The following is a 23,681-nucleotide window of genomic DNA, read 5'->3' as shown; positions in this document are numbered from 1 at the left end:
ATGAGGACAAAAAACTATAATAGCAAACTGTAAAATTGGGTTTTTTGGCAATAGAAAATCATTATGGGGTTACAAATGTGGTCCTTTTAGCCATCCTGCAGGAGTTAACCACACAGTGGACTGAAGTGATGTAACACTACTGATTGGGGTAGGACTTCTGTGTTCTCCATAAATCCAACTGTTGTCCTGTGAGTGCTCAACCAATTTGGTCACAATGGTGAAAATGAAGTGAGTGCTCTCTTTTTCTGTTGCTTTATTGTCTGTATGAAAAGAAGTGCGCATATATTTTAACACCGTGGCACTTTTTCTGTTGTGATTCGTTCATTTGGTGGGATGGGAACATGATTTGGTGGAGAATATCGTCTTTATGCCATCCTTGAGAATTGTTCAGTGATCTCAACTTAACGCTGCGTTCAGGTCATTTGGGGAAATGCGAGCTGCCAACACGGAAAAAGTGTTCAGACCCTCTTCCAGGTTTGAATAACAACTCACAAACTTGTAAGTCAAACTTGGAAGGAAGCAAGCAGAAAGAAACAGACTAACAGAAGATCAACTTTATGAAACAGAGCTTCATGTAATATAGCCGGGAATGTTCCCCAACATTCACCCCCAAATGAGATGAATGCAGCAATAGGAGGGAACCTATTGAGTCTCTGAATGTTCACTGGATGGTTATAAATGTACAATGTTCTACTTAATATATGTTAACATGTTTTCTTTTTTAACCAAATATTGTGTTTTTCTTTTGCATCAATTTAGTAATAACTCCAGATGTCACTGAATTGTGTGTGTGTAAGCACTGATGGGCAAAGGTAAAGAAAATGGGAAGCTAATGGGGGGAAAAAAAGTATTTTTACCTTCAGTTGTCCAGAATGCTTAGAATGATTCTACAGTTTACATCAGATTGCCGTTTGTATCTACAAGATATATTTTTTGTTTAAATCTGTTTATTTTTGAGGAAAGATTTTGATTTCTCTTTGGGACTGGGGTTTGGCCCATATTGCCCCTGTTCATCTGGCCTTACAGGAGGGACAGGACTGGAGGATCATGGGCAATGTGCTCAGTTTTCTTTTTTTTCTTTTCCTTTGCTTTTATTTATTGATAGATTTATTGTGCTGTCATTTGGTATGGGATTAGAAACTAAACAAGGTTGACTCAACGTAAAGGAGAGGAACTGAATGAAAAGCTAAAGTACATAAAATAATTGTAGTGTAAATCTATCAATGTCTTATTATATTGATGAACATCATGAAATATATGTATATTGGAAAAACAGTATCTATGACAACTTGTACTTTTGTGTGTGCTTCATGTGCTTTGTGGGTGTGCAACAATGGGCAGATGCAATTTTGACTGCAATTCTGGGACCTTATCTGACCTGTATGAATAAGCATAAATTTATTATCAATACAAAGATAAACCTCTTTCCTTAATTTACCCTAATTACATGAGTGTGTTTGAAAAATACATGCAAACCTGGATCTGTAAAAGTGCACATTTCTGCACCCGTCCAGACTGAAGACAGTGTTGTTTCTACATCAGTAGTGATTAACCTCCACACCCTCTAACACACAGACCACTAAAGTCAACACATTAATGCAGACAAATGTTATGTGCACTTAGTCCCATCTGTCTGCAATGAAAACTAAAATCCGCTGTCTCAAAGAGCAAAATGTGTTGGAACTCCAGTCATTATTATCTTTGAAATCTATACAGCACTCAGAAAAGCTTTATTTACATGGTGTGTGTGTGTGTGTATGTGTGTGTGTGTGTCATCTATATATGCATACAAGGTTTACACATCACTGTGTTACTGTGCAGATCCCACAGAGAAACAGTGAACCTCTAACTAGACCCCTAATAACACAGTTTAGTCAGTGGTTTACAAAAATCTTTTGCTCATCAGAATTTCTGTAGATTACACAAACTGATTTTTCAGCCACAGTTATAACAATTTATCTATATACAATTGCACTCACAAGGATAAATAAAGTTGTATTGAATTGAAAAGTCTAATGGCACCACATTAAAATGATGGAGCAGTCTCCTCCTTATTAGTTATATAATTAATGTCAGCTGAAAAAAGACAGATTATTATTATTTTAGGAAAGTTACAGTTAATTTGCATATTGTGTAAATCGAAAATATTTAATTTTCTTTAATATAAACTGCAAACAGCTTTCATCCCAAGTACAATCTTTCCACAACGCCTTCAAAATGACTGACAGAGTGCCCCCTGATAATGTGTGATACTTTAAATTAGAACCCATGGCAAACATGAACTCAATAAATAGTTCCATCTATTAATGCTGCACCGGCGGGATTAGGTGCTTTTGACTGGGCTAGTAGACAAGAAAAGGAAAGGCTCGTTTAGTGTATTATTGGCTGTTTTTCGTGCTCGGTGAAGGACAGCTGACAGCTTCTTCAGGATGGTTATATCACACAAAACTAAGAGGTAATTATGTATAAATACAAGAGTGTCTGTGAGTAAGAATAAAAGGTTCGTCCATAGAAAAGACGTAGTGAAACTGCACAGCAACTGAATTTCTCACACAGCTCCACCACCAGGATGTAGCTTCATGTTTTCACCACCAGGTGTCACCATGACTGCAGTGGCTACCAGTAAGGACATATAGGCTACAGTATCCCAGGTTGTCCTCCAGCAAAAAGGGGAATAATTTATTTTGACTATAATTCCATCCATAAGTAGTACAATGACAGAATCTATGACTGTGTTGGTCATAGGTTTCATACACTTTCTGTAATAAAAGCTAAAATCTTATCAAATGGGGGTCCATGGTCTAACTAGTGGCCCCTCTGTCAGTGCACACAGAGAAGGATATCGGCTTATTCATCATAGATCTGTATCAAATAACATCTACATTATATAGCATCACTTAAATGTTTGTGTTGAAACAAATCCATATTAAAATGACTAATGGACTTCCCTTTTTTAGTTTCAGACATTTCTCCATATATAGTGTATAGTAAATAAGAATACGTTAGGTTTTTTCTAAAGACAGATAATGCTTCACAGTGTGAGCATCTAAACCTGAGTGTTTACTTTTTGTTTTAACACATATCTATAGATTGAGATGGTAGTTCAGTTGCTATGAGATCTGATAGCATTATACATTATACAAAGCAAAGTATATAGTGTATTTTTGTGTATTTGCTGTTCCATAAGAAGTAGCAAAAGCAGATCACTGCAGCAACATTTCCTTTTCTTGGACTGCATTTCTTTGACCAAAGATTAACCATATAAAGTCATACATGACAGTGAGGATGTCTGAAAGCACACTGTGCTTTACAGTTTTAAAAACATACTGCATATTTCTCTAATTATTGATGAAAAGAGAGGCTTTTTTGCTGTTTCTACTGTGAGTGGGATTACTTTTCTATCTGCTGTATGATGCTCTCATCACCAACCATCTGCTTACCGGCAAAGGGTGACATCAAGTTGCTGTGAGAGAAGTCTTCATTTTAGCTTTTGTTAAACAAATATATTCACCACAATGTGTTTTAGAGTTTCAAGGATGTTAATGTTAATGCCAGATGAGGTGTTATGAGCTTTTTAGCAGACTGTCTAGTCTCTGAACACACAAAAAAATATCACATTTTCATGAAGTACACAATCCAGAAGTGTATCCAGGAAAAAGTTATAATGCCTTAGTGACTTACCTCTTTAAATCTGAGTGAAGCAGTTAAGCCAGAAAAGAAGTTTTTAAAACTGAGACAATTTAGGTATTATTTGAAACTGATGACAGATGTTTGATATTTTACTCAATGAAAAAAGATGTTCTAAATATCCTGTTTAGTGTTTATTTAACTCAACTTTACTCTTCATACTTAGAGTTTGGATCCTCTTAGAGCACTCAATCTGGAGTTCTCTTATAGGATTTCTCTCATTAAAAGCAGGATATCATAATTTCTGGTTAAATTCTTATCTTTGTGTGTGCATTCCTATTTATTTCTGAGGTCATGTGAAATTTGGCCTACTGTACTGCACTGTATAATTCAAAGACTGATCTTTTTTGAAACGAGGGAGAGTGAGAGGATCTGAGAGGAACCACAATTACAGAGAACAGATGGGACTATGATTGTTATGAAAGTATCAGTTTCACTCTGTCACTGTCTCTGCGCAGTTTTAAATTGTTTACATCTGTCACATTAAGTAGTGTTTTGTATAAATCGAAGAGATCAACTTGGACTTAATAGGGGAGCAAGTTGCAAGGGGAATAAGTCGAGCAATAATACTCTGAATCTATTGGAATCAGGGAGGCATGGATGTGACCTCACTCCAGGGCGCATTCAAAAACAACTTTTTACTCTGTTAAACTGTCTCTCTGTCAGAGTGTTTTAAGTTTGTTTTCCATTTTTCTGATTTCTCCAACCCCTTCTCTGTCTTCCCCCTCTCACCAGTCACACACTCCCCCACTGCTATTCCCTTTGGGTCTCCAAAAGGAATGCACGTCCAACTTGAAGGGTCCATAAGGAGTTATTCTAAAAACCTACAAGCTTGGCTTGGATTCCTGCTAAGTGTAAAGGTCACTGTTACGCCTACACATAATAGCAGTGGCTGCACTGTTGTGCACACTCAGACGCCGTCCGCCCCCCAGCAGACTCTGCACGTCATTGCATTCCTGCCTCTGCTGCCTCTTATCAGGACTTTAGTTTAACACAAACACAGCAGGACCAGAGAACGTTTGTTTCTCCAGCTCACCATGAGCACCGAAACTAAACCTCAATGATAATTTAATTTAAGTAAAAACAGTTTAAGTCATATTCCAATATTCCACGTGTAGCTGGAGACACGATCTCTCTGTGGAAACTTTTCTTTGTGTTTTTACGGGTTGTCCATCCTGCTTGCTCCACACTTTGATCAAGGTGTTGCAGCTCTGCAGTGTGTAAAAGTGGCTGATTTTTATAACATTGTTAAAACAGCATTCCCTCTACAGGCCTCAGTAATGTAGGCCAGAGGGTTGGCTCATCAGCAAACCTCGACAGAGAAAGAATAATCCCTCCCTCTCAAGTGTTATTGTTGCCTTGGTGGATTGCAGGGGCAAATAGACACTCTACAGCTCAGCTGTTATGGAGCCAAAGGAGCCCCTGGGGCTTAGGGAAATATGGTAAGAGGAAAGACATCATTAATTTTATGACTATGTCTATAAGTCTAAGTCTTATTGAAGCTCCTATTGGCTCTTCTATACTTTTTTCTTTTTTTTTATGTTGATAATATTATTATAAATGTGACTCTATTCAGTAAATTGAAGGTGTCACACCTGGCTTACTGTGGAATGTAAAGATTTATGGCCCTACTTGTTGAGTGCTTTATCCCATAGAGCCTCAGGCTCTGCCTCCACCTGTACTCACTGCATAATGATCAGCCACAGTCTCAGAATCCAAACCAAAGTTTGTTTTACTTTTAGCTTCAAACCATGTGAAGAGCTAAAGGCCACAAAAGCTCAGCCACACTTTGGTTCTTACTCCCCTCTGCCCTTTTTTTGGATGCCCCCTCTGTTATATTGAAACCAGGGTTATTATGGAGAAAACATCTGGCTTTAATTAAAGGCTTCTTCTCCCTCCCTCCTTCTCCACCCACGTCACCCCCCAACCTCATGGGCTGTTTCTCACCGCTGCTGTCCTCTCAGCATCTCTGTCCATCTCTTTATCCATTCTCGAATTCTCTACCCCCTCCCATTCTTCCCCAGTCATTCATTCTCTCCGCCCATACTGAGCAAGCAGCCTCTTCCTCCTCCTCCTCCTCCTCCTCCTCCTTCTCCCCTGCAGTCTTTCACCTCTTGCCTCCTGCTACAATCTCCCTTCTCTGCAATAGTCTGTTGCTGTGTTGCACGCTGCATCATGATGCATAGGGGCTGCATGTGGGGTCTCTCCTTGTTCCTGTCTCTGAGTTTGGGATGGACGAAGGCCCAGGACACGAACTACACCAGGTGAGGTCACAGTGTGTGGAGAACATGTATGTTTGAGAGATATGACATGGACAGTGTCTTCTTGAGATGAATGATTATCTTCATTCGCTCAGTGTTGAGTGAGAATATTATTGACATTATATCTAACAAAAATCAACTAATGAGTTCATAAGAGTGTGCTACTTCAGGATGAAAAGTCCATGCTCTGAATTCTTTCCTGTCTGTGTAAGTGAATTTTTTCCAGTTCACTGTTGGATTGGGCACAGAGTTGTCCTGTTGGTTTTTGGCTCGTGATGTGAGGCACGCTGAGTCTGCAGTGGCTGAGCCACCACAGATGTTAATGCTTTGGTTCTGCCTGTGGGGTCGAATCAGAGCAACTTGGCTTTGCCTCTGGACATCTTGGCTTTAATCAGCAGGCGTCTGACTTCGCTGGGGTTCTGCTGTCTGAGTCTTATTTTTGTGCGGAAAACTATTTTTCCATCGCATGTTTTTCTTTCTTACGTCATCTTATGTCGTGAATCATTTCGGGGAACATCATTTTCACTGTTTAGCCAAAAAACACTAACAGACTATAAAAGTCCAAAAAAAGAGCAAACGTCATAATAACAGGCATATTCTTCTTGGCTCACAAGTATACTAACTCGCCTTATTTATTCCTGCTGGCAACAGCCTGAAGTAGGAAATTTTCCCCTCTGTGGAATGAACTCTGACATCCAGAGAGATCTGTGAATTTTATGTGTTATGTGATAGAGCCCATCAGCTGCAAAATGTGCTTGTCAGCAATGTCTGGAAAGCTGAACTCCAGCTCTTCTTTTTTTTTTTCTTAATGACCCGAAAGTATTGCAATGGATTAAGATTGTTAGTATTTGTAGGCAGAAATCTACAGGCCTGTAACCCACTGTCTTTTTTCACAGTCAAAATTTTCTGTCATTTTGCAATTTAGCACAAAGTAAAAAATCTAAATCTTCATGACAATCTATATTGACACTTATATATGAGGTAAAAACATAATAAACAATGTGTTACTTGACAGTTTTCCACCTCTCTGTAGAATTACTTTAACCTGAATCCCATCTTTAACCGCAAAGTTAACGATACCATTGTATCAACTGAAAGTGTTGCATTACTGTATTGTTACTTCATGAATTGAGTATCAGCGCAAAGCTGTTGAGTGGCCATATTTAATCAATTATTGGAATGAATGAAAATGACTAAACAAGGGTCTGTATTAATAAATCATCCTCATCTCATCACATCTTTGCTACAGAGCAAAATAGAAAAAAAGTCTGTGATTGTTTTGATCAGCTAGACTATTGTCTTTTTACTTGCCTCATCTCATTATCACCTTTAATCAGGGAAAACACACCCTTTAGAGGCTAAAAACTTGTAATCAGATCATGAAAATCCTTGTTGACTTACAGTACACTCCATTTTTCCAATAAGATTCTGTAATACCCCAGTGGTCAGTCTGTTAAAAGTTAAACAAATGACTTGTATCCGTGGGAGGTGAAAGAATGTAATAATGCGGTATCGTTGCCCTTCTTCCTGCTTTCTTCATCAAAGGCCTGTGTTCCACTGTGGAGGAGACTTGGTCGCAGACTCAGGCTTTGTTGGCAGTGAGGGGTTCCCAAGCTTCTACAAACCCAACAGCAAATGTACCTGGCGCATCACTGTGAGTCACTCACTCTACAACATGTCGCAATACTAACTCCCCCCTCACTCAGTCTCTCAGTGTCTTACTCACAGGATCTCTCTGGTTTTCAGGTCCCAGAGGGGAATGTGGTCATGCTTTCCTTCCGCATTTTTGACCTGGAAGCTGACTCACAATGTCGCTACGATTATCTGGATGTTTACAATGGCCAAACCAACTTGGTACAAAAGCTGGGCCGCTTTTGTGGAACTTTCCGTCCCGGTGCTCTGATCTCCACCACCAACACCATGATGCTAGAGATGGTGTCTGATTCAGAGACGCAGGGTAGAGGGTTTGTGGCCTATTTCAGCGGAGCCAAGCCATACGTAGATGGTATGTGGTCACATTTCAGAGTGATGAAGAACTTTTTTTCTTAGATTATTGTGTTACATACAAAAATGTCCAGCTTTATGGGTTTACAAAACACCACACATTTATATAAATCCAGAAGGCAGTGAATACATTTTCAAAAATTGCTACACAGATTTAAAAAGGAAAATAAACTAACCCTTGTAATTATTCCTAATACTTTGTAAATGTAATTCAGATTCTGATCTTCATGCCTACAACAAAATTCTTAAATCACAAAAAAGGCACATTGTTAGTTTACCAGGAAATCAAAGTGGAGACCAATTAATTAATTAGTCCGTCCTGTCTTCTTTTCCCAGAGACAAAGGTAGCTTACCTAAAGACATAAAAATGAAGCAACTAGTCCAATTTGTGATCATTTTTACACAAATATTTCAGGGTTTCGTCGAGTTAATGACACTCTTAAAGGATGGGTTTGCAATTTTTCATTTCTGCCTTACAACAACAGTCAGGCTCCCAAATGACTGCTGACAGAGGTTTTTCTCGCTGTATTCACTCCTCCTGTTCATACTGGCTATTCAAAGATCCTCTTCATGTGCTTTCAATGTAAGTGATGGGGGCAAAAATCTACAGTCCTCCTTCTGTGCAAAAATATATTTAAAAGTTTATCTGAAGCTAATATGAAACTTCAGCCGTCCAAATGAGACAAATCAACTAGATATCTTTCAACATTACAGTCTTTTTAGTGCCAAAGTCCCTCTTTTTGTTACTATACTCCCACCACAGCTCAACAGGGAAACACTGTCTGAGGAAACACAAAGAGGGAATTTGATGCTAAAAATACTGTAAATGTGGCAGATGTCCACTTGATATGACTAACTCAGACTGCTGAAGCCTCAGATCAACTTTCCAATGCATTTTTGCACAAAATGACGGTGTGGACACACTTTGGCCTCCATCACTTCCATTGAAAGCACATTTGAAGAGGATCTCGAATAGCCAGTACGAACAGGAGGAATGATTACAGCAAGAAAAACCTCTGTCAGCGGTCATTTGGGAACCTGGCTGTTGTTTTAAGACACACTTGAAAAATTGTGAACCTGTCCTTTAAGTCTTTGTCGTGTTTATGATACAGAATAAAATTGGGAGTTAACTTTCCATTTCTCCTCACACAGCTTGCTTGTATTTTCCTTATACATACTTTTGAATCTGTCAACATTAATATCAAGATTAACAACACCAGTTCTTGATTGTGCAACTGAAATGTTTTACTTCCAGATAAGTGTGATTGTTGTAAAATCTGATCAACAAGGGACCCGATTCCTACCTCAAAAGTAAAAAAAACAAACAAAAAAGTACTCTAAAGTTAATGAGCAGAAACAAAACTTTGCATACTTCACAGAGTATAGTCTCCTGTTATCTTCATTCATTATCCTCATGGAGTGTTACAACTTGTTTTAGACCAACAGTTCTGTGGGGGAAAGTTAACAAAAGATCAGGGAGAGATCAAGACCCCCAACTGGCCTGACAAGAAATACCCAGCAGGAACCAGCTGCTCCTGGCTTATCACAGTGGAACCTGATATGGTCTGCAGCACACTCACTACCAGCATGCAAGCATTTTATTTCAAGGAGAACTGCTCTGCAAGTACTCATTTTAATGAATATTTCCATTTCTGTTTGGGAACCAGGTAATCCTAGTAACGTTTGATAAGTTTGCCTTGGAGGCTGACACCTACTGTCGGTTTGACTACGTGGCATTCTTCAACGGCGGAGAGAAAGATGATTCTCGCCTGATTGGAAAATACTGTGGCGATAACACCCCACAGTAAGTGACAAATATTTTTTGGACCTTTGGAGTAGTTTTAAATCAACTTTCCAGCTCATTGTCTCCCTGTCTCCTCTGCAGGCCCATTATCACTAGTGGCAACGTCCTACTGGTCCAGTTTGTGTCTGACCTCAGTGTGATATCTGATGGATTCATGGCCCAATATACCAGTGTCCCACGTGGTACTCAGATACCAATAGTTAACTCAGGAGCTGGTACGAGGACCATCCCTTCAAAACCTGCCGTCAAACCCGCTGCACCTAAAGGCCCCATCCCCACTTCCAAATATGTGCCACCTCCTGCGCCTGAGCCCACTGAGAGACCTAAACCAGTCAAGCCCACGAGAGGCCGTGGACCAGGCACCACTGGCCAGGACAGGAGGGTGCCTGTCACAAGACCAAACGGAAAGAAGCCTGGTGGGTGAAGTTACTGTATGTGAACACTATATTTGTGTGTAAATGCACAGAAGATGTTTATATCTGAATCATGTTTATGTTTTTAGTCCCTCAAAATCCACTGTGTGCCAAAGCCTGTAAAAGAGATGGAACCATAAAGAACAGTTTCTGCACCAGTGAATTTGGTAAGTTTCCTACCGTTCACATATAGGACAAGTAACCAATCAAATGTTGCGTTCTGACTGAGCCCTCCTTCCTCCAGTGATAACCGGGAAGGTGACCTCCATGGCCCCCGGGCCCCGTGGCACTCTTCATGTTAGCGTCTCCATCATTAAGACCTACAAAACAGGCCGGCTAACAATCACACAAGTTGGAGAAACTATGGCGGTGAAGCTGGTGTCACAGTGCAAGAAGTGCCCGTTGTTCCGCAGAGGTATGGATGTCTTAGACTCACACTCTCACATACACAGATCATTAATGTAATACTGATCAATCTCTCTGGTTGTTTTTATTTCTTTATTTATAGGTGGAAACTACATTATCATGGGTCAAGTGGATGAAGAGGGACGTGGTACTCTGGTACCTGGTGCATTCACAGCTCCATACAAAGCCCCACATCACAAATTATTAGTGAATATCAACAACAAACCCTGTTAACCTCACAAGACTGCCCAGGCCAGGAAATCCAAACAAATCCATAAGTTTCAATGTGAAATACAGATGATCTATTAAAGCACAATATCTCAGTAAAACATAGCAGCAATTTTATCCATCACATTAAAGGAAAACAAATACTTTTTTATCCAAACACTTGCCAAACCTTACGTTTGTAATTTATATATGAATAAAGGTTTTATATCTCTTTCACATGGTTTGACTGCATAATTATTTGTCATTTGAAGCTTTATCCTCAAGCTGTGAGACTCCAGATTGATGACTCTGGTTCCACCTGGTGGATTTCAAGTATAATAGCATTCAAACTGAGACATTTCTAATCCTAGAAAATCTTTTTCCAAAGCATCTGGGAAAAGGTCTAGATTCAAAACACAAGTTTTGGCACAAGTTCACCATTAGTCATGTAGTCTACCATCAAGATGTCAAGTCTCTCATGGAGATTTGAATATAAGTATATAGTTTATAAGTAAAATTAGAATAGTAATTAAGTAAAATATCTGAAAATCCCTGTTCTGACACTGTGTTCTCAATGTATATTGCAATCAAAATATTCACTCTTGCTTTCAAAGCTGCTCCTTATTTGGTATCATTATACTGGTGTCCAGGATGGTCTGGGATCAGCTCTGAGTGTCTTGAAAGACATGAGCTGATATATGAGAATAAATAAATGATTGGATGTTGCCACAGTCCAAACTGACTGAAAATTCAGACCTAAATGGAACCAAGTGAACACATTGCAAACATTGCATTATACATATTGACATTGCATAATGAGTAATACTACTCCAACTGTACATTCCTCTTATATTCATCTATTGAAACTGTTCATAGCATGCTCTGTTTTTTCCACTTTAACAGATAAGATACATTTCATTGAATTAAAACTATTTGAGAAATTGTAACAAATTGGAACATGTATCAACATGTGAATATTATTACAAAACCTAATATGTCTGGTGAACAAGTCCACAAACAAAGGATGTGATGTGTAACATAACAATAATGGCTGAAAATACAGTAAATATTCAACACGAAATAGACCTCATTAAAAAAAAGTTTACGTTCAAGATACCTCTTACAAAATATACTTATTATAAATATATACCTTATAAAAAATGTGGTTGTACTTCCTAACAGTCACCAACAGAGGTAGATAAAGATCAAAAAAAAATTAAAACTCCTTCATTTTGAGTGATATTTTTCAGTCTGTCTTGGATTTTATTGTTACTTTTGAACAATTTGTTTTGAGTTATAAGTGCATATCAATTAGTAGAGCCAGAAAAAAAAACTATTAAGATTAAACTTTGATATCTTTGTTAATTTAAACAGTGCTTTCAGCTGCTAAGTAGCAACTGTAAAGGGTATAAAGAGATGATATCCTATGACAGCACATGTATGCATGTTCCACAGTAATTAAGATGTCAGAAAAAAATCACAGAATGATTTATCTGACTGTGCCATGAACACTGACATTAGCTTGTAACTATAGTTTTGATGTAAGTGTTTATAGACACCATGTGTTTGACAGCTGAAATAACAGCTGTAGAAACATGTCCCATGAGTGCTTGTAACCCTGCTATTACTTATTATTCTGATGACTTTGATCACTTACACTACAATCCATGGAAAATCCACAGACTTACAATAATGACGTTGTAGGGATATTTGCATTGGACACATGTTTTATCAATTAATTCCATTCACTGTATTCTATACATCTTTCAACTTCACCTCCTTCTCTCTCAAATGTTTCACAGTCCATCATGTGCAGTTTTTTTTACAGGGTTCTGTATAAAACACAAAGCTCAGCTGTCGAGTGACACTTTATTGTAAAAATGTATCTTAAAAAAGTACATTGGAATAGTATACAAAAATCAATATTGACTTCCAAACAATCAGTAAAAATGATAAAATATGATGGATTTTTACAATGGCTTTAAAAATAGAAATACAATGCAAATCTGATTAAAGAAAAGAGCCAGAAGGAAACAACCCAACTCTAGTCATCCAACAGGGATACACATTACAAGCATATACAATCCTCCTCTCCTACACCCATACGCTACCCTTCCCCTCCCTATCTGAGGCTCCCTGCTGGCCGCAGCAGCCTCCTGCGCCACCCCCCCTGTGGCGTGAGGCGGGCAGGTTCTTGTAGACGGCGCGGCTGTAAGGAATGAAACACAGGCCCAGCTGGAGGTGTCGAGCCAGACGGCAGAAGGCAGCCAATGCCAAGACCAGCAGAGGGGTGAGCAGCAGAAAGCCCACAACCAGCAGAGCCACACAGCCGGCGTCATCCAGCAGGTCTGAACAGTACAGAGATGTTCCGTGGGGCTGCACCTGGAAAGCAACAGAGGAGGAGGAGGAATATGAAGGAATGATGACATGAATGCAAAAATCCAGAAACTGCACAGACGATCCCAACCTGTGTCCCAATTTCATACAACACACTAAGTCTGAGCAGGCTTTGAGTATGTGGTTAAGTATAATTAAGTCTCTATGTGCTCTAAATCTGCTGGATTTTTGAGTGTGCTGTTTTGTGCACACTGTTGTCCCACAATGCATTGCACAAAGGAACTGGAGCTGCTGCTCACAGCTGCAAAAAATTAAAGTTAAGCTCCAGGAAGATCCGGTAAGATCTTGGGAAAACAATATCAAATCTCTGGAAAAACATTTTCCTTTCTCTTTGTGGAGTTTAATTGGCAGTGACATTCCAAAATCATAGTCTGATTGACAGATATACCTCATTTCTGCACATATACCTTATTTCCTGTCAGCACAAGAGGTAAAAAACAGATTTCTTGTATATTAACTTCAGAAAAAGGCTATATTATAGTTAATACATGTTGCATACTGTTACTGTTTATGTGTCTCTTATCAATCTGCATCCTCTCTCACCGCTGTCAATTAAAAAAGAAAGAAAGCAGAGCCTTACTGTGGAGTGGCAGAGAAAGCCAAATATGATCATGGCAAGAGCAGGGGTGAGGATGGTGCCGAAGATGATGCTGGCCAGCCCGAAGTTGATCAGTGCTATGATCATATTCTGTGCAGTGACCAGCACAGAACATGCCCAGCAGTCCAGAGAGCCCCTTAACTCCACGGGGGTGTCAGCAGCTTCACTGCCACCAAGGGAGTATGGAGGCGGCACCACGACCCCTGACCCCGCTCGAGAGGGGGAACCTGGCTCAGAGTGGGGCTGCTCAGATGCCATCTTCTCCAGCGTCCCGTTTCGTGACAGACTCATCTTTGTAGTGGTCTAAAAGGCAAAGGAAAAACTTAATGTGATTACTGAATTTGCTGTGAAAAATGTGGACACAATATTCTGGCTTTATTTTAATCCCACTGTTAGGAATGAAAGTTTAAGTATTTACATGTGTCTGATGTTGAGGAAGGATAAGAAGATCCCTAAAATAGTTATTTCTGTTGCACTGAAATCTTGTCCCACATTTTTAAGTTGTACCCAAAAAACATGGAAAGTTGAAGAATGTTGAGCCATTAAGTAATGGTCTCCTTAAATAATGTGGTGAAAGGTGTGGAAAGTCAACACAGATAACTGCACAGCTCTAAGTGCGAGGAAATGGGCTCCACTGACCCCACCTCCAAACTCCAGAGCCAAAACAATGAGCCATGCAGGAGAAGCTGGAAAACTTTGAAAAACCTCACTAATCACTGATTTAAGTGTCAGAACAATATAATGACTTTGATGATTTTGAAACAATAAATAATTTAGTGGTAGATAGTGTGTGTGAGCCTGTGTGTGTGAGCCTGTATCTCCATGTCACATTTTCATTTTACTGCTATTTTGTAGACTCAGACATATTCTAAAGATCCAAACTTTTCCATGTGACAAATCACAAGTGATGAGAACACGACAGGGCCGGTGCCACCATTTCCTTCTGTTCTTGAGTGTGTTAGCAGCTACTGTTTTTGTGCCAACTACCACGTGAACACATGTGGTTTAAGAGCAATCTTTCATTTTTGTTATGTCTGGCGACAAGATTTTAAATAAGTGGCAGTTCATTTAATTCACACAAACAGCTCACTTGTTTGTGATACTCCATGAAGAGAAAATCATATGAATTTAAACACTTAAGTATGCTAACATGAACACAGTCTCTTCTAGTGCCACACATCGGCGAACCGAGGATGGGCCCCGTAATAAAATATTATTGTTTTGACTGAGTTTTGGGGATTTATGTGGCTTTACTTAGAAGAGGTTCTATGTTTTAAAGTGTATGTCAGCAAAGTCTGTCTTCCATTCACTAGCAAAGCAGCACAAACACTTGCCCTTTGATGACATTATCAGTACAGCCTTCTTGTCTCCAGACTGAACTTGATCAACTTTACAAATCAAAGTCTCCAGAATCACAGGAATAACATTTGAGAAGAAAAATATTCAAGATGTTTTATTAGCCTTATGTGATACATACATTCAAAAAAACTGAGACCTTTCTTTTCATTTGAATTAGGATTGGCATTTTTCTGTTATTTTAAAAAAAAAAAAGGTGATGAAGTGTGTTCTACTCACTCTGTGGTAAACCTGATGACCTGTCCTTCCGCAGTTAGATGGTGGCAGCGAATGATGGGACTCTGAAAGACCTGAGGAGCGTTGAGTGGTCAGAGACAAAGAGAATTTCAAGAATTTCCTCCTGATGTATGTTCTCCTCTGTTTGAAAATCCAGATTTCGAGGGTGGTATCCACGTGACGGTTGAGTCGCCGTTCTGTTAGAACCTAAAATGTTCTCCTGTTTTGTGTGTGTGTGTGTTTTGGCCTGTTTTACAGAAAAAAAAAATCATCTGATATTTCCCCGGTGTCATGAACCTACAGACTTCTCCCTCAGACCTCTTGGAGTGAGTCAGAAAAGAGCTCTGCAGACTTGAGGCAAATTCTGCTTTCCCACTGGCTTCAGCGTTTCCTTCCCTGACATTCTGTTTCCTCACTCTGACTCCAGTTTGAGATATGATTGAGAGTACAAGTAGTTACCAGTGTGTGTGTGTGTGTGTGTGTGTGTATCCTGTGCGCCTCTAATGTGAATGCACAGAAAGCTGGCTGGGCTGTGTTAGTGTATGGGCAGGGGAGCAGTGGAGGGTTTTCTATGATAACCCCTGAGCCCAGCTGTGGAACCAGGGGGAGGGAGGAACAGTGTTTATTTGGATAGATTAGAGGAGTCAGGGTATGGTGCCCAATCCACATTTTACACCCTCACTGAGCACTTTCTCTGACTTCACCGTCAAATACTGATAAAGCAGGTTTCGAAATTCAAAACAAATGAGCTGGTTTAATATTGAATTTGATGCTCAAAAAAAACCAAAAAAAAAAAAACCCAACTCACATAGACTCCTCAAACTGGAGCTTTTAGACTGACTGTTACGTAAACCTTTGGCAGCACTTCATTCATTTACTGTAGATGATGAGGGTGCGAACAATAAGGAAGCACCCTGGTGCTACTCGGCACTCTGAAAGAAGAAGGAGGCTAGAGTTGCATGTTTCAGAAGCAGGATTGACAAGAGGCTTGGCCCTTGACCTTTTGATGAAAAACAGAGCTCGGCTTTCAGAAAACATAAGGAAATGAGGATGGGGGGAACATTGACTAATTTGGTGAGGGGGAAGAGGCTATCATGGGACTGATAAGAAACCAGAGGGGGCTCAGTTCAAAGGGTGAAATTAGTATTTTGATATGAGGTCTCATTTTTCATTCCACTCTGGACATCTTTGTTTATTTATTTACAGATATATATACTCCCCGGAGAGAATAAGGGCATTTTAACAGTCGGTACAAGGAAAAATGATCAAAGAGCCCATGGCATTAGTGCTCTGGGTACAAAAAAAAAAAAAAAAGTGGGAGCGATGGGTGTTTTTGCCATTAGCAATGCCACTGTGAGTGCTGTTTGTATGTGTGTGTGTGTGCCTATGTCAATGTCTGGGGGGTTGGTAGAGGAAGAGTGGTCTTCCTGTCCTTGGAACCGGGATATCCGCTGCTGTGTCCACGGTCTGCGATGAGCTATCCCTGCATCTACAGTTTTGGCATTCTCGTGTCCTTTAAACACGTCTGAGAAAGAAAGAATAGGAACCAGAGAGACAAAAGCACAATGAGACAGTGCATGTGACGCCTAAATATAGTTTCAGGTTGGTAGTTTAATGTTAATTTACATGTTACATAAGTGTATAGTATGACTTTGTTCCCTCAATTCTAATCATTCAGAGCACATTATTGCCTAAAAAGAAAAAAAAAGACAGTCAGAGATTTCATTAGTTTGATTTATTATTCAGATCACTTTGTGTTACGTTTGGATGACTTTGCTTCTAACTGGAGTGGAGCAGCTGCAGCCTGCTGCTTTGACAAGATGGTATCAGGAAAATGTTGGAGGGTAAAATAAATGAGTAATGTTCTCTCCTCCCTCAACATCTACTCTGAGGGTCGTCTCAATCGAAATGGTCCAGTGGAGACACACAGTGGCCACTGGCTGCACACTATGGCAAGAAGGTAGCTGACACATGCAAATGTTTGAGGATGTGAAGCGGGGTGCCGCCACAAGAGAGCAGCTACTGTACACGCAGCTGCAGCTACTGCTGGTGGAAAAGTTGCTACAGAGTCAGTACATCCTGCAAAGACTCAGCTGTCTCCTACTAACATTCTTTCAAACACAGGCTGAGAACAGAAAAGAATCTTACAAGTGGCAGACAATTAACCCAAATAGTTCTGCTGCTTTAATAATAGTTCAATATTTATGTTTACATTGTTCCAGTTTATCAAAAACCAATTTCACATGGAAATGTTTTCCTAGGATTCAACAAGCTTCCTTTGGAAGCCAGTTTCATACCTATTAAGTAGTTTTTTGTGTGTGTGAACAGAAAATCTCATGCCCTTTGTGAGAAACAACATGCAAAGTTGCATCATGCAGCAAAGGATTTCAACTGTGAGAGAGAGGAGAGAAAATGTTGGTCACATTCCATCTTTGCTGTAAAATGAAATGGTAAACCACCTCTCCTTCCTCAGGAGCTGATAAAAGATCAAACTCATACCCAGCACATTACTTTGGACATATAAGGAGAGCATGCCTGCATACCTGCAGACAGAGCTGAATCAATCAGAACTGGAAGGCACCTAGCAAGACTACGGAAAGGAAATCAAAAAGGCAGAGACTCAATGTTGAATAATTTATCAAAACATTTTTATTTTCTTGAACAACAATACAATATGTCACAGAAAAATCACAGAGGGATTTAAGACAGGTCTGGCTCAGGTTTTCTTCTATGTGAGTTCTTTTTAAAACAGTAAGTGCAGCATAAATCAAACGAGTCAAGAGGAGAAAGAGCATTGTTACATCCTTCAAATAATACTAAGAATGAGGACAAGACACAAAAAACAAAAACCTCGACGCCATTAAAAGTCACATCCCTAAAAGTCTGCAAAAGTGTAAAGAATTACAACTACTGCTAATGCTCATAAAACTACTAATGCCTCACAAGATTATGAATTTCATACAATGGAAAAAAGTTTAAAAAGATCTTATATTTATCTGTTAGATACAGTACAAAGACATCATTCCATTTCTGGTACCAGTAAACTGTGTTGAAATGGTTCTAAGCACCAACCGGTCAGTTTGAGTTGTGTCACTGACTCATTTTCATACATCATTATATGCTGTTTAATGAGGGGGCGTTGAGGCAAGGAGGGGTCTAGCACCATGAAAATGAAACCGCTCCCTGATTGCACTTCCCCTATCCACACATTATGACCATACTACATCTTTAAAATACCTTGTAGCCCCTTATCAAGTGAAGTACCCTTTGATATGCAATAAATATATAAGAAAACAACCATGTACAGTATAAATAATGTCACAATTTACAATTTTTCATTTCCTCTGTAATCCAAAAAACAGAAACTGACAACAAAAAGAGGTATAAAAATGGGAAGAAACCACCATTACAGTAACTGAAACTAGAGTGAAACAGGATATTTTTAGGGTGTCTTATAATATAGCAACAATAAAAACAAATGACTGAGGTGGACATATTTGACCATATAGAAATTAGATTTTTGACTGAGAACAAAACCACGTAAGTCTTCTAATAAACCTGACAACAGATAGATTATGTACATTAAATGGTGTGCACAGACTGATGAGGGCAGGAGTATGATCTGAACATTTTTATTTGTGGGGATTTTGTTGTCATGGCTACACAGCATCGATTCAAATAGTGTAAAATAGGTCTAACCTAATTCACTCAACTAATTAACAGCATTTGGAATAGAGTCCAGTGCAGAGTAATAATCACATTTTATGAAGGAATCAAAGCTTTTCAATGTACTGTGAAGCTGTAGAAATTTTCTCACCCTTACATTATAACAATACTATAACATTATAACTAAAGATCAGTAAATGCAAAATACAAAAAAATGAAACTTTCCATTTTCAGGGACTGTCTACATGGTGGAGAAGAAAAAAGGGAGAAAAATGTTAGAATGACGACTGGGCCTTACTTGTCATATCTCAACTCATGTCCTCTTAAACATGTTAAACTGGGAATATGAAGTGAGCCTGATCAGGATGGATGTTCGCTGCATATGAAAACACTGAAGAAATGCCCTGCAGTCTGCTCATTGTTTTTTGCCCTCATTTGCTTTTGCATTGTACAATTATGATTGTGTGTCTCTTTGGACGTATTACTTCTTTCAGACTGTAAGCGGCACTTCACCAACGCAAGCCACAAAAGTGATTCCCCTCTCTGTACCCCGTCTGTGCACACCGCACCACTGTGTATCCCATAAATTCATTCACAATTTACAATTATTTATTTTCTGTCATCTAGAAACAAGAAACAAAAGAGGTATAAAACTGGGATTGTATTCCCATTCCCAAAAAATAAAAACACCACTATGTCTGTTTTCCGGGTGTATCATAGAAACCACACCAATGACTATTTAGCTGGACTGAAAAAATTGAATTTTCCATTTACATACTTGATTTCCAACTAAGAATGAAACCATATTAGTCCTCTAGTAAACCCGTATTTTAGAGAAACTGATAAAAGTTTTTGATTTGCTTTTTTAATACTTACATAAAACCTTTTTGTGTGTATTTAATCCTCTAATTACATCTCCTCTAAATACAGTTCACAAGGCCAATGTGGTGTACTTCTAGGCTGGTAAAACTTTTTAAGTATCTAACGAGAATAAATAAGATTGGAATAGCACCTCAAAGAGTTTACAGACAGGAATGACAAATGTCAGAGTTTTACCTGAATACCAAACAAAAACAGGAACCAATACAATGCCAAATGTGACAATCAGCTACTTCTCCTGTGAAGCGATTCCCCTGCTGGTACAACAGAATCACAGCGAATTCATGGACATATAGAATAACTAGATTGGTGTAAAAAAAGTTCTACTGAATTTGCATAAAAGTACCTGAATCAATACACAAAACTGGCTACTTGACGCTTTTGAATCACAGCAGTGTCCGTTGAACATATAACCTGATTTTCAGTGCTAGCAGTGCTCACATTTTTTTTTTTTTTAATATCTGAAATGCTTTTCATGAGAAGTACCAGTCTAGTCATTCTATTTCAAAACACAAGTCCAATCAGCAGCTGGTATGGGGAAGACAGTGAGCTATAGTTGGATTGGCTGAGTATCCATACCTTATTGTGTGATGTAAACAATACTGAGTAAACGTGATTGGCTGATTCAGAAAGTGTTTCCAGGAATAGACTGCCTTGAAGACAACATTTGTGCTGCCATTAGAGTTTTGGTTATGGCTGAAAGACACCAGGGAGGAGTCCTCACTTTGATAATGGTGATGGAGCCTGAAGGGGAAGAAGAAGAGACAGGGCTCAGCTGACCATGTGAAAAATCTGTGTGTGTATGTACGTACGCACAAGAAATGATCAACAAACCAATTACCAATTAGAAACGATTTCAAACAAACAACGCATCAAGACAATATTCCAATATACACAAAACATATACTATAACTTACTTGAAACAACCACAAACAGGTAATAATATTTTGAGTGTACTGATTGTATTCTGTGTTACTCCCTGATTATCTGTATTTTCCAGTTGTAAAACATTTTTGTCTGGACGTTTGTATTTATCTTATTTAGTGGTGAATTGTCAATTTTGTGCTCAACATTCCTTGTAAATGACACAGAATGTCAAGTGTGGTCGTCTGTGGAATGATTTTGCTGGTTGTTTATCCTGCTGGTTGATATATTTTGCTGGTTGTTTCTGTCAAGAAATGTAACTGTTGGAAAATGTAACTAAACCTAACCTTAACCAAAACAAACACTAAACATATCACCAAAAAAATCTAGATACATATTACTCTAGATGCTACAATATACAGTGTGTGAATGGATGATATATACTGTTGAGGTAGTTCATGTACTTAACATATTTTACTGCAGACAAGGTAAGGATAAGGAGGTGCACATGTGGTTTTGCATGTTCAAACATGTTCATTACACATCATGCACAGTATACTTTGCATTATTGCTGATCATTTTCCAAAGCATAGTGTAAGTTTTTAAATTGAAATCTAAAGCCAAGTTCATTTCAAAGCAGTATGAAAATCCTCTTGCACAGACTTAAGTGTTGCTCTCGACAGGTAATCCACCACAGCAAACATTCAGTTTGCATGATTGTCTGATAATGCAGCTGCCAGCAGAGGCTGTTTGGAAAAATCTTCCGTTTATAGTGTGCTGCCAAAATGGAAGACAAACAACAAGCAAACATGGATGTGAAAATATGCAGTGTAAATGTTGCAGTTTCTTGCATTAAAAAATTTGCAATAAAATTCTTGCTTGCAGCTACAATATAAAGCAAAAATAATGTAATCAATTCAATGCATCTGTGTGGTTTGATCACCTATCACAAGCAAGTTCCTTCAAGCTGATTTACATATCGTACTAACACGACCAGAAGCAATGGAGGTCTCGAAGAGGAGAAATCAATCTAAAGTGTTATGGTATCCTTTGGACAATAGTAATGGTCAGCTGTAATGTACATACACCAGCAGTATTCTTTAACTTATTTGAGTCATGATTTAGAATTTGTGTCTTTATCTAATGTTGATTTTTGATACAGTTTCTCATTTTACTTGCAGTATAAAGACGGTATAATCTGGGTGGAGAAATGTGGTGTCCTGTATTTACCTGGTCTAGCCTCTGAACCTTTCACTTTGGCATTACTGTTACTGTATAACATGACAAAGTGAGACTGACCAGTGTGAAGCTGTCATAGGTTCTCATCAGATCCTCCATCCGATACTGTTCCAGCACCACTACTCCTGCCAGCGACGGGCTGTTGGCTCGGGCACAGTCCTCGCAGTGCACCACATAGGACTTCTTACTGCTGTTCTCACTTGTCACAAACAGCACGTCAAACACCTCCACCTGCACAAACACAGTTCATATTCTGTTTGCAACATTTACACCACGTACACAAATGCATAATTTACTGTGCTGACAGACAGCGAGGCCGGCGGGAAGAGAGACTCACGTCACACTCATTGCAGTAGTAGGCCGGCTCGTCCTTCACACGACTCTGGTAACAGATCTTCTTCCCTGCAGCCACCAGCTGGTCTCTCAGAATCTGGATGTGCTTGATGGACTGCATCAGGCAGTGTCTGAGAGAGAGGCAGAGGAGTGGAAAATGAAAAATGTAAACACACGAACACACACATTCAAAAACACAGATAAACACTAAACACACATCTTACTTGATCATCTTGAAGGTATCCTGGTTGGTGATCTTGATGGTGCGAGCCACATTCCAGGAAACGTGGATCATGGGAACGATTGACTTAACCTTCTTCACCTCATTCCACTCAAAGCGCTCCAGGGCGAGTTGATATTGGTATGCTGGGAGAGCAAAAAACATAAACTGTGGTGAGGCTGAGAGTAGGCACAATATTAAAGAGCATATTTCATTTGTAATTTGAGACAAAGAACACCTGATTGTCAAGTTTTGTGCTGCTATTTTTCGCTTTTTTGGTCCTTGTTGTAACTTACAGTTGAGCGGTCCCACATTCCAGGCGATGTTGTTGCACCAACCCACTGCCTGGACCCAATGTACAGTCCCTGCATTAATCCACACCAGGTCACCCGGCCTCTGAATGAAGCGGTACACAGGAATGTTGGCACTGTAAAGGTCTTCCAGAACTGGCCACCAGGACCCTGTCAGGTAGTCTACACCATGCCTGAGGGAAAGTTTGTAACAATGCAATGTAGCTCATACACACACTGTATCTTATTGTTACTTCTGCTCTTTAAGAGATCCTACTGAAAGCCTCCTCACTCACTTCTCACAGAATTTGTTGATAACTTCCCAGTAGTGCTCATGGACAGCAAACCACTCACAGTCGCCTGGCCCGATATTGATGTTGACTGAGCAGAAATTGTTGTTCTCTTGGTGACCTGATGAGAAACACAATTTAGGCTTGTTACTCATTTGAAACCTTAAAACAAAGACCTACTTCTGAAATCAGAGGATTTAATGCCTAATTGTGATGTCAGACACACACTGACCTGGCGTGCGGCTGCCTGGCACCTTCATGTAGAGCTGGACAGTGTTCATGCCCAGGATGGTGTGACCGACGTGACTGAGCATGTTGTTGCTCGACTCCACACGCATGAAAGCTGGCAACTTCAGCAGCTCCTGCAGCTGTGGCTTCCACCTTATAAAAAAAACAAGAAGACCAGTGTTGTGAAAAAAAAGGACCCTCAGGAAGCTCAGTTTGAGTGGGCACAAGTTAATATCATAATCTCACCTTTTAGGGTCCGAGAGATCAATGTTGGTCCCAAATTTGATTATCTTTCCGACTGTTTTCATCTCTGAGCTGAAGGGA

At 39.4% G+C, this 23,681-nt stretch overlaps 3 protein-coding genes across 5 annotated transcripts in view; 1 reads left to right on the top strand and 2 right to left on the bottom strand.

Annotated features, from left to right (window-relative positions):
* The first annotated feature begins 2,414 nt into the window (after window positions 1-2,414).
* On the top strand, window positions 2,415-11,018 carry pcolcea (procollagen C-endopeptidase enhancer a). Of its 2 annotated transcripts, none has more exons than XM_042430171.1 (10): window positions 2,415-2,455; window positions 5,652-5,951; window positions 7,494-7,602; window positions 7,695-7,953; window positions 9,391-9,515; window positions 9,620-9,756; window positions 9,838-10,172; window positions 10,259-10,336; window positions 10,414-10,584; window positions 10,678-11,018. In XM_042430171.1, the coding sequence occupies exons 1-10, from the start codon at window positions 2,430-2,432 to the stop codon at window positions 10,806-10,808; spliced, it is 1,671 nt and encodes a 556-aa protein (XP_042286105.1). In that variant the 5' UTR covers window positions 2,415-2,429; the 3' UTR covers window positions 10,809-11,018. The 2 variants fall into 2 exon arrangements, with proteins under 2 accessions (XP_042286105.1, XP_042286104.1); XM_042430170.1 differs by lacking the exon at window positions 2,415-2,455 and adding an exon at window positions 5,077-5,129.
* Window positions 11,019-12,636: 1,618 nt separating this feature from the next.
* On the bottom strand, window positions 12,637-15,873 carry tmem88a (transmembrane protein 88 a). 2 transcript variants are annotated; one of them, XM_042431699.1, is made up of 3 exons: window positions 15,352-15,873; window positions 13,759-14,079; window positions 12,637-13,163 (listed from the first exon to the last, which is right to left on the bottom strand). In XM_042431699.1, the coding sequence occupies exons 2-3, from the start codon at window positions 14,065-14,067 to the stop codon at window positions 12,876-12,878; spliced, it is 597 nt and encodes a 198-aa protein (XP_042287633.1). In that variant the 5' UTR covers window positions 14,068-14,079; window positions 15,352-15,873; the 3' UTR covers window positions 12,637-12,875. The 2 variants fall into 2 exon arrangements, with proteins under 2 accessions (XP_042287633.1, XP_042287634.1); XM_042431700.1 differs by lacking the exon at window positions 15,352-15,873 and having other exon boundaries at window positions 13,759-14,472.
* A 2,106-nt stretch (window positions 15,874-17,979) lies between these two features.
* kdm6bb (lysine (K)-specific demethylase 6B, b) overlaps window positions 17,980-23,681 on the bottom strand; it is a 29,676-nt gene continuing 23,974 nt past the window's right edge. Inside the window, exons 17-24 of the mRNA XM_042430812.1 lie at window positions 23,604-23,672; window positions 23,362-23,510; window positions 23,136-23,250; window positions 22,846-23,033; window positions 22,554-22,695; window positions 22,334-22,460; window positions 22,057-22,227; window positions 17,980-20,637 (exon numbers count right to left, since the gene is read on the bottom strand). Of these exons, the coding sequence (XP_042286746.1) occupies window positions 20,614-20,637; window positions 22,057-22,227; window positions 22,334-22,460; window positions 22,554-22,695; window positions 22,846-23,033; window positions 23,136-23,250; window positions 23,362-23,510; window positions 23,604-23,672 (985 nt within the window). The 3' untranslated portion in view covers window positions 17,980-20,613. The remainder of the gene's footprint in view (window positions 20,638-22,056; window positions 22,228-22,333; window positions 22,461-22,553; window positions 22,696-22,845; window positions 23,034-23,135; window positions 23,251-23,361; window positions 23,511-23,603; window positions 23,673-23,681) is intronic.

Source organism: Thunnus maccoyii, chromosome 13, assembly GCF_910596095.1.
Source record: "Thunnus maccoyii chromosome 13, fThuMac1.1, whole genome shotgun sequence".
Taxonomy (NCBI): Eukaryota; Metazoa; Chordata; class Actinopteri; order Scombriformes; family Scombridae; genus Thunnus; species Thunnus maccoyii.
Note: the sequence above shows the minus strand (reverse complement) of the source record. Positions and strands in the feature narration are given on the sequence as shown.

Bases quoted from the DNA above. Each gene is read 5' to 3' on its own strand.
- tmem88a (XM_042431699.1), bottom strand. From the start codon at position 14,067: ATGAGTCTGTCACGAAACGGGACGCTGGAGAAGATGGCATCTGAGCAG. The intron at 13,164-13,758 runs GTAAGGCTCTGC...GTTGCTTTCCAG, and splicing joins GCTTTCTCTGCCACTCCACA to GTGCAGCCCCACGGAACATC.
- pcolcea (XM_042430170.1), top strand. From the start codon at position 5,092: ATGGAGCCAAAGGAGCCCCTGGGGCTTAGGGAAATATG. The intron at 5,952-7,493 runs GTGAGGTCACAG...TCTTCATCAAAG, and splicing joins CAGGACACGAACTACACCAG to GCCTGTGTTCCACTGTGGAG. The intron at 10,337-10,413 runs GTAAGTTTCCTA...TCCTTCCTCCAG, and splicing joins TTTCTGCACCAGTGAATTTG to TGATAACCGGGAAGGTGACC.